General features: G+C 42.4%; 1 protein-coding gene across 3 annotated transcripts; it reads left to right on the forward strand.

Moving 5' to 3' along the window:
* Positions 1 to 2,957: 2,957 nt before the first annotated feature.
* On the forward strand, positions 2,958 to 14,535 carry mafk (v-maf avian musculoaponeurotic fibrosarcoma oncogene homolog K). 3 transcript variants are annotated; one of them, XM_044049981.1, is made up of 3 exons: positions 2,958 to 3,148; positions 12,305 to 12,381; positions 12,456 to 14,535. In XM_044049981.1, the coding sequence occupies exons 2-3, from the start codon at positions 12,337 to 12,339 to the stop codon at positions 12,930 to 12,932; spliced, it is 522 nt and encodes a 173-aa protein (XP_043905916.1). In that variant the 5' UTR covers positions 2,958 to 3,148; positions 12,305 to 12,336; the 3' UTR covers positions 12,933 to 14,535. The 3 variants fall into 3 exon arrangements, with proteins under 3 accessions (XP_043905916.1, XP_043905917.1, XP_043905918.1); XM_044049982.1 differs by having other exon boundaries at positions 12,495 to 14,535; XM_044049983.1 differs by having other exon boundaries at positions 3,096 to 3,148; positions 12,295 to 12,381.
* Positions 14,536 to 16,786: the final 2,251 nt, after the last annotated feature.

The raw sequence follows: 16,786 nt of genomic DNA on the forward strand, positions 1-16,786 counted from the left end.
GATACACTATACTGTATATAAAATATAGGTTGTTGCATTTATGAAATTTAAGTTTCCACGTTCATAAACACAAGTTTGTCCTGATTGTGGGTTTTCCACTTCACATTTGACATAGACAGAGGATGTGACACATAGTAAAAGTATAAAAACAACACAAAAACTAAACAAGTTTAGATTTTGGTATCTTTAGGAGCACCTGATCTGACCAGCGCAGGAGTGTAAGGACGAAGCAGCTCAGAGAGGTAAGACGGGGCAAGACCATTTAAGGATTTAAAAACAAATAAAAAAAAAAAATGTTTTCACTCTGTCAAAAGAATTGAGATCCATAGGAAGGAGATCGGAGTCAGCTCAGTGTCCAAACAAGGGTTTAATCTTGTACAAGAGGAGCATTCACAAAGCAACACACACAGGCCAGTTACAAAGTGAAGACTCCCTGTCTTGTAGGAATCGCAAGATATTTATCTGTCTCAATGGGTCAACTATCACCCTGCCATAAGGTGCAGACCCCCGCCTCTGTGGGTTTGTTATCACCTTGCCCTCAGTCGCAGACCCATTGTCTCTATTCACAAGTTACTTCAAACAGTTCCTAAAACAATACATATGGTCACTGGCCAAAAGTCGCATCCAACAGTTACATTAACAATACAAAGAGTGAGTGGTCTCAGGTCACATCAACGGTTGCATTGAGCATTTGTCTTCATGTATTACATGAGGTGCATAATTCCCATAACACACTCCACTGGCTGCCTGTGCATTTTAGAGTTCATTTTAAAATTGCTCTAAAATACACAGGCAGCCAGTGGAGTGAGGCTAAAAGTTACGGCGGAGGATCTAGAGCCACAGGTCGCAGACCCTTGGTCTAACTAAACACTCAGTTATTTCCAAACTTTAACAAGTCCAATATTTGCTTAACATCTATCTTAGTAGATGTGCAGCAGCAGATCAGCTGGTTTAGTTTATACTTTGCTGAAAGACTAAATTCATGAATTTAGTTGATTAGGAGTTGTTGTGTTTGTTTTTTGTTCCGGTTTCTTTGTGTGAGAACGTCGTCAGATCCAGGTTTGGGTCAACATTTTATAACCACTGAAATAATCGAGAAATATGAATCCATGACGTTAATCCTGTCTACTGTATGCAAAACCCTAAGTCTTTCCCACTTCCGAAAGCACAAACCACCCTCCAGCAAATGTTAAAATAGAACGTTATTACTAATATAAACAAAGGTGGGAAGTGTTAGGACGATATCCATGGCTCGAAAACCAGTTATTTCACACACGTCTCACGGTCTCGTCAGCAGAAAATAAAGCGGGGAAAGCACATTTTCCCTCTCTCGTTTGAATCCGTCGTCTCATCTGAACTGTGTCGCCCGCAGTGTTTATAGTATCAACACATCAATTTGTTTTCAGCTGGCAGCGTCACTCTGAGGCCGAGCTTTGTCTTCAACGCGAGGAGAAATGAAATGTGTGGCGGGGGGGAACAAGCCTTGAGTAAAAGCCCCCTGACTTAACATATTTACATTGGGTGCTTAATTGCCCAGAATAACCTGTGACGTTACTGGCAGCAGTGCAGCTAAAATAAGAGAAATCCTGCGACTGCTGGGCTACTACACCACATACTTTCCTCAGGAATGGAATGCTGCTGCTGCTGCTGCTGCTGAGGGAGGAGGAGGAGGAGGAGGAGGAGGTTCTCCCTCAGCTAATGCACATTTTTGAATACCTCGTAGTGTAGACGTGACCATAAAAGCGGGAGTATGAGGAGGAAGGAGGGGGGAGAGGTGGAGGAGAGTGAGAGAGCAGCAGGTTCATGATTAACTTTTTCAACTTTTAAGTGCGTTTAGTTCCTCTTAAGACAAAGGTTGGCACCCTGCACTCGCTCACACACTGTGCAGTTTAAAAGTGGATAAAGTTAAGTTAGCTACAAAATGAAAGAAGACCAAATGAAATGAATAAATCAAACAATCGCTGTTCTGCAAATACATGCAGTATAAGATAAATGATGAAATGTAAATGTGTTTATTATTAATGGAGGGGGTGGATGCTTTAAGAAACTTTAAGTATTTTAATCATTATAAATAGCAAAAGAAAAACTTGATGACTTTATTTTAACTGAGGGGGGAAAAAAATACATGAGATACATTAAGGATGCAGCTGTGTGAAACAGGCCCACACTTCACCGTGCACGACGGAAACCTGAATGAAACTGTAGGTACTTCCTGTGCCCACTGACTGTGGCTCTACACAAAGCTCACCAATCATCTGGACCCCATGGTTCTCAAACTGTGGTATGGGTACCATCAGTGGTATGTGCGCTTCCTCTGGTGGTACTTGGAGGAAAATCAGAAATACTGTTCTACTGTATACAGGGGTATGTGATCGGAGTGGAGCTGAAGAATTCGGAGGAAAAATAGGTCACAATTCTGACTTTTTTCCCTCAGAATTCTGACTTTTTCTCTGAATTCTGAGAACAAAAAGTCTGAATTTTATACTATTTTTGAGATTTAAATCACAATTCTGACTTTCTTGAGATCGAAGTCACAATTTTGACTTTTTTTCTCTCTCAGAATTCGGACTTTTTTCTCTGAATTCTGAGGAAACAACAGTCTGGATTCTGACTTTTTTGAGATTCACGACAGGCTTTAATCTCAGAAGTCGGACTGTTTTCAATGTTTTATTATTATTGTTTTTTTCACATTTGACCCTAATCCTCTTCCGTAACAACGTGCTAATGAGCAAAATCAACAAAACACAAGATAACAGAAAGTTTTGTGAAGTAAGCAAAAAGCAGTCACTGCCAGCAGCGTATCTGTCTTCTATTTATGGCCTCTCCCCCCCTCCAACCCCCTCCCTCCTCCTTCCCCACGCAGACTGACGTCAGCACAAAGTTATTTTCATGAATGGAGGGGGCGGTCACGAGGAATCGGTGACGTGAGCGCTTGCGGAAGCGGAGCGTGGAATGTTGGTACATTGTTGTTGTTTTGTAGTTAATTTAGTGCGAGCCCGAGGAGACACCGCTGGACGCGCCGCGCCGAACCGAACCGTGTCAAAGTTTCCGCGTCGCCTCCGAACACAGGGACACTTTACTCCACGCCACTGTTTTCCATTTTTCTTCACGCATTCCGGTCCACGACACAAAATCCGCGTCCACAGAGGTGAGTTTGTTTCTTCTCTCTCTTCTTAAAAAAAAAAGAAAAAAAAAAAGTGTGTGAGTGTATGTGCGTGCGTGTGTGTGTGTGTGTGTGTGTGTGTGTGTGTGTGTGTGTGGGGGTGTTTTGACATTCCTTTCTATATTGCCCAAGTTCTCACGGTGACACACTGACGCTCACACGCTTTATATGTACACCTTTATTGATTATTTATTATTTATTATTATATAAGTTTATACATAAAAGGCAGAGAAGGTGAGTTTGTGATCATGGTGTGTGTGTGTGGGGTTTGTGAGGGTGTTTCGCGCGGACACGTGTTGTGTTGGAGTCACATAACATAAGGATAAATAATAAACTGAGGCAAAAATCGGCAAATATTAGACATAAATGTTTATTTACACGTTGTTTTATTCATATATTGAGCGGGTTAACGTGGCTGTGAGCGAAGGCTGGCACGGAATTCGGATTTTTCTTTTTATAACAATATAAAAAAAGGTGATAATGAGCACGTTTACTTTTTTATTTGCCGTTTATTTATTCATTTATGTCTAGTTTTGATGACCTAGCGCTTGAAGAAGTGGAAATTCTCTGTTTGTAAACTTAAAACAAACAAACAAACAAGAAAACAAGTATATTTTCAAAATTAAGCACTTGAACGCAACATGAACGTATGGATGTATTAAAAAAAAGGAACTTAAATGTGTCGATAAATTGAAAGTGACGTCATCAAAGATGTTATTGTGGCAAAACGTCTCAATAGCACTTTTATTACAATTGTTGTTTTTTGTGCAGAAAAAGTTTGTTTTTCTTTCACTTTCTTTCTCCCTGATGAGGTTTTAAGGTGAAAAGAGAAGTTAAATGTATTCAATTCACACAAATCATTTTCACATCCCCCCCTTTTTTGTTTTAAACTCTCGCGCTGATGTTCACAGCAAAGGCGGGATTTGAGAGTAAGACACAAAGAAAGAAAAAGAAAAATACCAGCCTACTTACGTTTGACATTGGAAACAACACGTGGTCTGCATTTTAGACATGTGGGACAAAGGGCACGACGTGAAGTCAGACCACCAGGGCTGATTGGCCGACAACAGGAGAAACAAGCAACAGCAGGAGTGCTGCATATTTCCACAAACAGTCAATCATTCTGCAGAGAGAGAGAGAGAGAGAGAAAGCCTCAATCTTATCTTTAGTTGTGTTTCTGGGCCACATCCATCTTAATGACTGGGCTAAAGATAAGGACGCTGAGTCCCGGGAGAACAATTACTTATTTTTGATAGTTTTCTCCAAAAAAAATGTCCATATTTTAGTTTGTCCCTAACTCCCAGTGGATGAAATGTGACCTTTTTTTTAATAGCGTTGTGATTAATACGTGGAAAATATTTGTCTGTGAGCAACTTGTTCCACTTTGGTGGCCACACATTTGTGCCGGAGAGGCTTTTTTTTGAAATATTTCCCTGATTCACTGTTTGTTTCTGGTGCACAGTGTCTGGGAGGCAGTGGGAGAGCGGGTGCACTCCTCTGTCATGAGGTTAACATGTGGTCGCATCTCCAAAGTGATGATGTCTACTTTGGGAGTGGGGAAGTTAGAAGACTGGCTGACTCATTTTACCATCACAGTGTGTGTGTGTGTGTGTGTGTGTGAGAGAGAGTGAGACAGTGACAAGGCACATGGGGAGAAATTCCCTTGAGGAGACACAGATCGGATATGGTTTGACGGAGTCCAGTTTTTCACATTTCGCTGGTCAACCAGCCCAGTGGTGATTAATGAAAGTGACACCGCATGCACTACGTGTTTGTGGTGGAGTATTGTGAAAGTGCAATAGCTGTGGTTATAGCTGATGTGATGACTCACAGGGAAACGCGTTCCTCTGTGGTGTGTTTTTGCTCCTCCTGACTGGAAGAAATTATGTGCAGTGTTGACGATCGACTTTGAAAGCTGACGAGAGTGTTACGCACACAATAACAGACGGACGGGTGTTGTTTTTATCCAAAGTGACAGCAGGTGGTGTGAACATCTGGACATCTGTTTGTTCTACGCATGTGCGAAGAGCGCATACTTGGGTTTCCTGTCAGAGTTTATTGAATAGCCACCAGGGGGCGACTCCACTGGCTTTGTTCGAATGGAAGACTATGGGATGTTTTTCCTCACTTGATTCACAAAGTCAATTAACATTTTCCTGAAGAGTTCATGGCCTCAATCGCTAGTCTCAGCTCTCCGTTAATAGAGCAGGATGTCAATGTAGTAAATTATGCTCTAGTTTAGCCACACGGTTGGTGTAGTGGTTAGCACTCTTGAGACCCTCTTACCTGGGATCGAGCCCCCGGTTGGAACATGGGTCTTTCTGCATGGAGTTTGTATGTTCTCCTGCGTGTGCGTGGGTTTTCTCCGGGTTCTCCCACAGTCCAGTAACGTGCAATATGGGGATTAGGTCAATTGGACGCTACAGTGTGAGAGTGGATGGTTGTTTGTCTCTGTATGTGGCCCCGCGATGGACTGGACCCCGCCTATCGCCCTGTGTCAGCTGAGATTGGCACACAGTGGAGGATAAAGTGGTAGAAAATGGATGAAAGGATGTTCTAGTTTAGAGTGGACAGAGACTTGAGGCTTCAAAACATGAATTCAGAATTTTAAGTCAATCCTCCTCCCCCCGAGATTGACTGATTACATCCGTTCACAGCGGTGACTGTTATGTGAGAGCCCCCCCGCCACGCATACAGTTAATGATTGACTCTGTGGAGACTGCAGCATTATGAACCTCTAAAGCCTCATCTATACTCCACATATTTTAAGTGACGAATATTGGACTGATGCATTTGTTTGCATTATGTGGACACACTACCAAAAAAACAAATCAATCAACCTCTATAACACGTTAATTGTTCAAGATAAATACAAATAATCATACTTAAATACAGTTAAATACAAACATTATCTAGCGATTTCATTAAATCCATGCATTATTAAATCAACGGTAGCACGAACATCGATGCAAATAAAGAAGATCACACGGGGATAAACAGAAACAGGTAATAAAGTTATAATGTAAAGTAAAAGTCAGAAGACAGGCGGGAGTTACCACGGAAACAGATGAAACCTTTCCCCAGAGTATAAAGTGAAAATGTTTTGTGGTTCAACAAACATTGGGTTTCAAATGGTGCACTTTAGGAAGTAAAAAAAGGGGCATAGGGAAGAGGACAAAGAAAGGATGTAAATTTGTAACGGCAGACAATGAATCCATCTTTTAAGTCGGTAAAAGGCCCCCCAGAATCCCTTGAAACACCCCTGTGCGACATCTATATGTGCAGACTCCACACTCTGCCACCCACTGTGATCTGCACCCCGTCTTTTCCTGCCTCTGTCAGAACGAGTGCTCGATTTCACCTCCCGCGTGTGCGTGTGTGCGTGCGTGCGTGTGTCTGAGGTGTACGTGGCAAGAAGAGTCGCGTTTATTTAGCAGGATTGTGTCAATTTCCTTGTTGACTCTCACTGACGTGGATTTGCTGATTCAACTGCTGATTTTCTTCCCCGGTAACTCGCTGGTTCCATCGTGACCCAAAACTGCACGTTGGCAGCAACACAAACACAAACACGTTTACAGGGCCATTACGCTGAAAATACATGGTGTGCTGTCACTTCTCTGCCTCATTTAGATCTTTTTAAAGAGATATTATGATATATTATACAAAGTTTAGGTTTGAAAAGTGAGAAATGAGATTCCCTGGGATTCTGAGTTACTGTATTCCCAGGTATTGGAATCCAGGACAGGTATGCGCTTGTGTTATTTGTGCATTCTTGCCATTTCTTTGAATCCTCCCATCTCTGATGATGGGGAGAATATCATTGCTCATATATTGGGAGAGTTCTCCTCCCTTTTCCGCACAACAGTTCCGGTGGTCATTCCAACCATTTCCAAGGTTCTCTGTACTTTTCCTTCCTCCCAAATGAAACAACGGGAGTTTCCAGGAAACGTCAGATCGAGAGGGTGTGATTCCCTGCCGCTGGTCGTCGCTTTTACCAGTAAACAGCGTGACTCACGGCTCAGCTATGCTCTCCATTTCCTTCACATAATATCCCACCAAATGTGCTGCGCTGGAGAAAGAGCCCGAGTGCTACGCGTGCAGCCCAGTCTGTGGCTGAGTCTCTTCCACTTCCCTGAGAACGAAAATATGCAAGAAAAGCAAGAGCTTTCTCACAGGAATGTGCCAGACTGTCAAGGGCAGCAACAAGTCTGCTTTCTCCTCAACCGAGTCGTAACACGAAACAAAAAAAACGGGGGAAAACAAGGAGGCCACACAAGCCAACTGTGCATTTATCAGCAGAGCATGAGCACATAGCTCTTTGATGTTGTGTTTGTTTTAGCAGAAGACTGGGCCCCACAGATACCTGAGGGGCAGCCTTGAACTTGACCATATGCTTGACTTGAAAAAAAGAAAATATAAACACACACAAAAAAAGGTACACATGTTTATGCAGAGTTAGTATATACAGAGCAGCGTGTCACGAACTTGTCCTTTCACAGCTGCTTTTGGATCATCGTCGGTTTGTGCAGAGGTTGAAACTCGGCCTTTCTCGTGCTTGTTTCCCCCCCCCGCTGCTCATTTCTGGCGGAAAACAGCGTCGACGGGATCCGTTCATCCTTCCAAAGAAAGAACAAAGTAACAGGTTTCACCATAAAAACACGTCCGCGCTCGCCACATCAAATACGACGCGTAACAATGAGGCACAGCCATGAAATGTGCGCGAACCGCTTGCGGTCGACAGTTATTTAAGACGTGACTTTCATGTTCCCCCCTTGGCTTCGACTTCCATTGTTTTTCACGAGGGCTGCAACAATTAATCAATTAGTATCATCTATTAAATGAATCACAGACACTGTGGGTTTTTTTTTTCCTCCTTTAGTGAGAAAAAGCTTCTTAAATACCAATATTCCTGATGTCTTTAGTTTGTGGACAAAACAAGACAATTACGGATGTAGTTATTTTGAGTTTGGGGAGTTTTTCCACTTTGCGTTTGACTTTTTATGAACCAACTAATTCATGAATTGGCAAATTAATCAATGGGTTAAATAATAATGAACACTTGACGAGGGCTGCAACAATTAATCAGTATCATCTATTAAATTAGTCTCCTTTAGTGAGACAAAGCGTCTTAAATATGATTATTCTTGGTGTCTTTAGTTTGTGGATAGGATAAGATTGATTAAGGATATAGTAAGTTTGAGTTTTTCCACTTTTTTATACTTTTTATGGACCAATTAATCAATGAATTGGCAAATGGGATTTATTTTCTGTCGTTAGGCAGCAGAGGATCATCTAGAGCCATGGTTCCCAACCTGAGGTCCAAGCCAGAAATCACAAGGGGGGCGCAGGTTAATGCAATTATATTCCCAATCAGACACTCTACTGGATAATTAGAAGTCAGTATCACCCAAATAAAAAGAAATCATTTTTTTGGTCCACAAAACCTACAACTGCTGTTTATTTTTGCATATGAACTTTTTACTTTTTTGTGTGCGTGCCCTGGACAGGGGTTTTGGGGGTTGGGAACCACTGATCTAGGACAAAAAAATTAAAGTAAAAACATGTTATTGTTGACGACGACGATGAGCTGTTTGGCTCCAAAACCCCCTCCGTCAAAGAAAAGGTGTTTGACTCCTGACGTTCTCACATGTGCACACAGGCTCCCTTCGATTTGTTTGGACGAGCGGGGAAAAAAAAAGAAAGATGCGAGACTCTTCTGAATTCCAGACATTTTGTGAATTTTGCTGCCGTTGTTTTACAAGTGGGATCGTCTGAACTCCACCCCCACGGCGGAGTGCATCACAGGACACATTCGGGCTGCATGTTCCTTCTCCACTGAAGATTTGCTCTCTGTGTCTCTCTCTCTCTCTCTCTCTCTCTCCCTTGTGCATGTGTGTTCACTCAGGAATGTGGTTTTGTTCTCCGTGCCCGACATCTGTGGCCTTTCTCTCTTTGACGTGTTTTCGCAGACTCCTTTTTCTCACTGCCACGGACAAGAAGAAAAAGCTCCATTATGTCAAGAAGCCACGAGTTGTTGTGAAACATGTTTGTCTCGTCTGCGTGGCAAAAAATCCTTAAAGCACAGATTTGGCCGTGTAATACGTTTTGCTGTGTTTCCTCCCGAGGAAACGTTTGGCCTCTTGATGAGGAAAACCTTGTCCATGTGTGAGTCGCAAAAACATAAGCACATGCCTCAAGAATTTCAGGGAATCGACCTGGCCTCTCGGTTCAAGCTGAAGGCCTCTTGTATGAAGAGAGGGAGGCCCCACGCCGCTTTTCCATGATCTTTGCAAAGGGACCCCCTCTGACGCAATACCACTTTTGAAAACTGTTCAGGCCAAATGGCTGTCGAGGATTGCTTTATTCGTAGATCTTCATCCTTATTAGAAATTCAAATGATGCAACTCTTTGCTGCATTTTGTTTTTGCAAAATGACTCAAAGAGAGAGCAACAGATGTTCTTCAAATCCCCAAACAGGAGTTTATTTGGCTGTTTGGTTGTTTTATGCATTTCACATCTGTTTATTCTCCTAAGTTAGAAGTCTTTGAGGTCCGTCGGCTTGGGGGAAAAACACCACAGCACATTCTGCAGACGGAACCCGAGCCATTATGTGTGGAGAGTGACTACAGTGCAGGGTGCCATCAAAGGCAAACAGGAACAGAGTTGTTTTTAAAGCTGCGGCGCGTAACGCTCGGTGGTTTTTCTTGTTGTTGTTGATGTTCTTGTGCCTCTGTTTGGTCTCTGTGAACAGGAGTGATGCAACATTAATGTGAAATGGGCTCCGTCAAGCAATACTATCAGAGCAGACTGCGGGAGCAGACGGGTTCATCTCTTCAAACTGCCGAACGACCAGTTTTTGAGCGGCGTCATACTGTTAGCAGCTGTCTCACGTCATGCTACATTCCAGTTGTATTCAGAATGTCCAAGTTTCTAGTCGGAGCTTTCTTGGAACTTGGAAACTCGGAGCAATCTTTCAAACTCCAACATGGCTGCCACTCACGTCAATAGTAAACACTTTTTGCTTCTTTTACCGTTAATCGCATGTCTGTTTCACATTAAATCGGTTGTACACATAGCACTGTTCCATTGTATCCGCGGACGCCGGTGTTTCTCTGTGTTTATTTCCGTTTTTAAGATCTGCGGTCAAGGTGACGTCACCGTCTTCCGACTTCGGATGTAAATGAAACGCACCGTTACTAGGGCAATGTTGCCGTGGCCTCTGTCTGCCTCGACGTAAAACAAATCACTTCCTGGGCGACACAATATCTTAACACTGCTAGACTGAGAGAACACGTGGCTAAATCAGCATTGTGTGAGCTCATTTGAAATGGTTTTTAATCTAACAGACATTAAGCTTGCCTTCCTGCGAGCATGTGCAAAGTCCTCGAATGTAAAAACACGACAAATATCCCAAAAGGAGCAGCCACACCCAGAGGGTACTGTTCCCTCCATGAGGGCTGCGGCTCATAGCGCTGCAGAGAATTATTTGCCCTCTTACTGACATATCACTTATCACATGCTCACTTAAATTGTTTAGTTGGCAGAAACTTGTGTCAGCACCGGGGGCTAAATATATCCACTCCGAGTTAAATAAGGGCATGGAGCGGCTCAGGAAAGCCCACTGTAAGTGGATACAACCAGCGAGACACAGCCGCGAATCGATAGACGACATTGTCTCGCAGCAGAAAATACATCAGTGACTATAAAGGAAAGTATTCCTGCGTGACACTCTATCTCCAGGAATGTTTCCACATGCACATACGGCCCTGTAAAGTTCAGCATAACTGTAACTGTTATGATGATGCGAGGCTTTAGTTTTAATGTCTCTGATGAGGACGTGGAGTGGTGTGTCCCCCCCCCACTCCCCCGCAGACAAAGAGACCTCAAGATAATGAGACGGACACAAGGTGCCGTCCAGTGATCGGACATACTACGTATGGGCCATCATGTTGTGGTTGTGAATGAGACTTGTTTATCCTTTTTGCTGACCATGTGACTCACACTCCCACGCCCATTCGAAGGGTGTTTCCATGGCAGCAGGCGAGCATGGAACAGTGCACTCGTAGTCATGCTGGTCTGTAGGTCCTGAAATGGAGCCTTGGGGAGGAGAGGGATGTGTGCCTTTCACAAGATCACAGCTCAGCGCTCTCTCGCTTTTTTTGGCCATGGCGGCAGTCTGGAAAGCATGTGCCTCACTGTAATGAGCACACAGAGGCTTTTCTAAAAACTGCACTGGCAAAAACAAACTCGCACATGGTCAAAGGGCTTAAAATGCAAAGTGGTGCGGAGCGAGGGAGAGACGCGGGCTGCCAGCTTCTAATCTTGCGTGGTCTAGTGAACTACATTGTCAAGGCCTCCCCTTACAAGCAAATAAAGGCACTCTCCTCCAGTTACGTGTCGTTTCATGGTGCTGTGCTGCCCTCTAGTGGCACGTGCAGAACCAGCATGCAAACGCAAATGTTGACCCATGACATGGCAGCGTCTGTGTTGTTGTTGTGTCTCGGTGCAGAAGTGACAAAACAGATGACACTTTTCTCCTTTTTTGTGTTCGCTATCTGCAGTATACATGCGATATGTAGAAGTATTCAGATCTGAAGAAAAAGTATTAGTACAGCAATTTAAAGAGTAAAAGAGTGTATAAAACGTTTATTACAGTTGAAAGTACAGCAGAATGTACTCGTAGTAGAATTAATGTGTTAAATATGAGAAAGTTACAGAATGACGGTTGCTCCCGAGTTAAAGTTGATAAGAAATTAAGAAGAAATTGTGGTTTTACATTATCTATGGACAGAAAACCATCTCTTCTAAGATAAAACATTAAATTTTTTTGGAAAAATACTGAATATTTTTATGTTGCTTTGAAGGAAATTTGAAGAAATCAAATTATTGCTCAGCCTTAAATCAGTTTGTGTTATATATCACTTTATATTATATGTAATATGTATATTGCTTTGATACATTTTTGCCTTCTCATACTCATAATTTATTTTATTCATGAGTTTTATTTTTTAAATGAAATGAGAATTTTGTGAACTTTGAATCGTTAAATCCGTAACCACTTTTGACATTTTAAGTGTGATGAATGATTTCTAAATTGTAATATTTAAATACATGTATTATTCTTCCTGTTGGACTTTCCAGTGTCTTCTGTGAGATCCTGGCCACTTGTCTGCATGCAGGGAATGACGACTCAGTTCAAGACGAGCAAAGCTTTAAAGGTAAGCGTGAGGAAGTGAGTCGGAGACGGTGTTTCCTTTCATGTATCGACTCAATGATTCATTTTCATATGCAGATGTGCTCGTATGTGTCTTCCACTCTCCACGTGCTACAGGTCAAGAGGGAGGTGGTCGAAAATGCCCCAGCGCTCAGCGACGACGAGCTGGTGGCCATGTCCGTGCGCGAGCTCAACCAGCACCTGCGCGGGCTGACCAAGGACGACGTCGTGCGGTTGAAGCAGAGGCGACGCACGCTCAAGAACCGGGGCTACGCCGCCAGCTGCCGCATCAAGCGTGTCACGCAGAAGGAGGAGCTGGAGAGACAGAAGATCGACCTGCAGCAAGAGGTGGACAAGCTGGCCCGGGAGAACGCCAGCATGAGGCTGGAGCTGGACGCCCTGCGAGCCAAGTATGAGGCCCTGCAGTGTTTCGCCCGGACTGTGACCCGCGGGCCCCTCTCGCCGGGCAAGGTGGCGACCACCAGCGTCATCACCATCGTCAAGTCGGCCAACCACAACAACTCCAGCCCAACGCCATTTTCAGCGCAGTCCTAGTGTCGACAGGACTGGGCTCTTCTCCTCCTGCCTGGTCCTTCCCGGTTCTGACCCTTCTGACCCCGAACCCACTCATCCTGTACTGAGAAGGACGCTCAGTAGTTTAGACTGAGGGATGGGATGGGGCGGCGAACTCTATGTGATGTTATTCTGAATTCACGACTGCGTCTCCCTCCTTTCCGTCTGATTCACACATTGTCTGTGCACTGTGCAAATCCCCTCACCTCCCGCACCGCCCAGCACCGGCAGGGTAATGGACCTCTGTGACCTGACCTCCATGACTGATAACAGAGATTTGCTTTTACTTTAAAAAAAAAAAAAAGAGTTTGACATGCCTTTAATGAGGCAGCACTGGCCAAGGACAGCTCCGAAACTTATTGCCATCAGGACATAACATAAAGGATTTGAGAAGCTTGTAAAAGTGACAGTAAAGCTCTTAACAACACCTTTTTCCAAATGTGTCCTTTAAGGTAAAAGTGCCTCAGTGTAAACAAAGCCTTTTAAAAAAGGATCTTTTATTGATCTCATGTGTTGGGAATGGACGTAGCCTTCCAGTTTGAAAAGTGACGCTGAGGAAGTAAAAGTTAGCCACCAGGTGTTCAGCTTGAATCAATAACCTGCACACCATCGCATCATCCCCACCCCCCCACCCTCCCTCCAATCCTCTAGCAAAGCCCCTGCAGGTTTTTTTTTTATCGCTCCATCTTTGCAACGGGGATCCGGTCTCTTCACGACCACGGTTGTCGTAAAGAAATTCTACTCACGGCTCTTCACGCTCCGTTGGGAGAACTGGGCTTGATCACTGACCAGTGTTTAGCCAATGGGCTGCAGCAGTGGAACATTAGCACTCATATCTCCGTCCTGATTATGCAAAGTTGTGCTCAGTGGTCACTCTTGTTAAATTGTGCATGTGCCATTTAGGAGCTAATGGCCAGTGCTCCACAGGAAAGACACTGTGACTCATTTTCTTTTTTTTTTTGAATTTGGAAGTTTTCATTTGTTGGAGAACTTTTGAGAACGCTGTGTGCAAATCTTTGCCTCGACTATATCGACTCCACATATTGAGGTAGCTGTCTTGGGCCTTTGTGCCAACCTTCTGGCAACTGCCCAAATATGGAAAAAGAAATCACACCTGCAGGGTATGTTTTCTGCAGCTCTGATTTCAAAAGCAGCACATCTCCTTCATTTCAATTTGCTGTCACAATAGCTCATCCACAAAACACTCGACTTGAGCTGGTGTTGAATTTTGTCAGCGAGGCTGAGAAGTGATTTTCACATTGACCCGAGTTAAAAACATTGGTGAGGTGCTGCATGGTTTCTCTCGCTGCAGCCATTTCCCCCTTGAGCAATAATTCACCTTTTCTGCTTATATGAAGTGCATGAGTTGAATTATATATAGTTCCAGTTTCAACAGATTTAACTGACGGCAGACTTGGGAGGACTAAAATGTAAAAAATGGTTGAATGGTTGACTTAAGGATCAGACTTCTTTGGTTTTCGACGTTGCCCAGCATCGCTCCTTGTTTTAGCACTTATGAGGAAACTGTTAGGATGCAGTATAAAAGAAAGAAGCCAGATGCGATTAAAGATGGTGTGACCACTTATTGCCGGGTCAGGCCTTGCGTAACTTGGGATGTTTCTGCAACAGCACTTACTGGGCGATGTCTTTGCCTGTGTCCTTTTACAAATGCCACTCTTTGATAGGTAATCCATATTGGATATAGCGTAACGAGAGCGGTCCTTTACGAGTGAAACGCAATTCAGCCGACTTCCTGTATATTACAGATTACAGACAACGACAAAACTCCCACTGCCTCCCACTTTTTTTCTCATGTGAAGATCTCCATCCGTCCACATAGAAATCATTCCTACTGCTGCCAGTGTTGGTTAACTCTGAAACAGTAGCCATTCACTTTGCTTTTGACACACTCTTTTGCAAGAGAACTCCTGACACCCATCTCTACAAAAAAAAAACAAAAAAAAACAGCGGCTTCTTTGTCGACAAACACACTTCCTTCCTCCTGTTGTACTTTTTTTTTTTTTTTTTTGAGATATTTAAATATGAGATTCACTTGAAAAATCAAGCCGTTCTTACCGAGGATCCATTCCTTAATTTGGAGTGAAGTGAATAGAGATTGTTCAATGTCGGGATTTTCTCTTGGCTAAGAGGACATGACTGTTCTTCCCCCTTTTGTTCCATAGCTGCAAAGAACAGTGCGGGGAACTTTGCTGCTGTACGACCTGCTGTGATTTTATTAAGCAGGGGCATTGCTGTGTTCTTACTTCTTCATTTTTGTATGTTTTCTTTGTAGATACAACCTATGTCCTCTTTCTGATACCTAGTTTTATATGCATATACAGTCTATTATATATAAATATATATATATATATATTACATATTTTTCTATATTTATGTCTTTTACTATCCCGGGAGTGGTGTGATTATGTAATCATTCTTTGAAGTCTAATTATGTTGAAGATGACCCTTTTTTTTTTCTGAAAAAGAAAACTATTGTCATAGCTTCACATAGCTGTGAATGTGTATATATATATATATATATATATATATATATATATATATATATATATATATATATATATATATATATATATATATATATATATATATATATATATATGAATTTTATAAAACAGTAAAGCATTCGTCATGTTTTATACACAATATTAAGTAAAACAACAGATAATGCAGATTAAATGTAGTATAGTGAGAGGTTGCAAGTCAAACTATCTATGCAAAGGAGCATTTTACAGAATTTAAAGGATCATGTCGATGGAAAACTACACTTGTACAGCACAGATATCACAGAAAATATGTTTTTTGTTTTTTTTTGCGTAACTCAAAAGAACAGCACATTACAAAACTGCCTAATGTCGATTAAAGAGTCCACCACTACTGAGGACTCTGACGTGGAGCTTAGCTGACATTTTCAAAAGTATGATGTTGATGATGATGATGATGGTGAGGCTTTTTATAATCGCTTACCTGAAAAGGAAGTTCGGAGCTGCTAAAGACCGTCCACCTTGACCTGTTAAAAGTTTAAAAGTCACATGAGTCGGAGGAACATGTTTACATGAGTCATTTTTCGTTCTTTTTTTCCAGCATGTTATCTTACAAAGACAAAACTGCTCGAAGCTTTTTTTCTGAGAACAGTACAATGACCGGAAGCAGACTGTATGCGGATCACAGGTGAATGCGTTATAGCTGCACTCCTTGAAAACAAGTACGTGTGCTTTTCACAAACTGTGCCATAATTAAAGACAAACCTCCCCGCAGGTGAGTAAAGTACTTTGTTCTTGTGCGACCCGGGAAAGGTCAGTTAAAACATGTGTTGTTATTAAATGAAATGAAATGAAATTAAATCTCACCACAAGCTAATACTTTGCCAGATGTGGTAATTTAAGTTTTCAGACAAGGTTCTTTTTCCACTTCAATAAAAAGTAAAGCTGCGAAAACTTTTTTTCTAAACCAATTTAGGAAGCATTATGCAGATATGAATATTTTATGGGGCGAAAGGAGGCATAAACATTACCTTCTGTGGATGTTTACTAAAAACTGGTCTGAGCAGCCTTCTTTCCTCTGTGATGCTTGTTGAACCCAGGAGCTGTTTAAGATATCAACTGTTATTTTTTTTTTTCCTTTTTGTTTCGTAAAACAAAAAAAGACGACAATGCAATTATATGTACACAAACGAGGTTTTCACTTAAGTGTTCAAGATGATGGACTTACAATTTCTTGATATAGTAGATAAGCTTTCAGACACGAGCTCTGCCCGGCTCTACAAAGCTGCAGTGTTTCACTTTAGCCATGTCAGATTTATTATAGTAGATTGATGA

This window comes from Solea senegalensis, linkage group LG19 (genome assembly GCF_019176455.1).
Source record: "Solea senegalensis isolate Sse05_10M linkage group LG19, IFAPA_SoseM_1, whole genome shotgun sequence".
Lineage (NCBI taxonomy): Eukaryota > Metazoa > Chordata > Actinopteri > Pleuronectiformes > Soleidae > Solea > Solea senegalensis.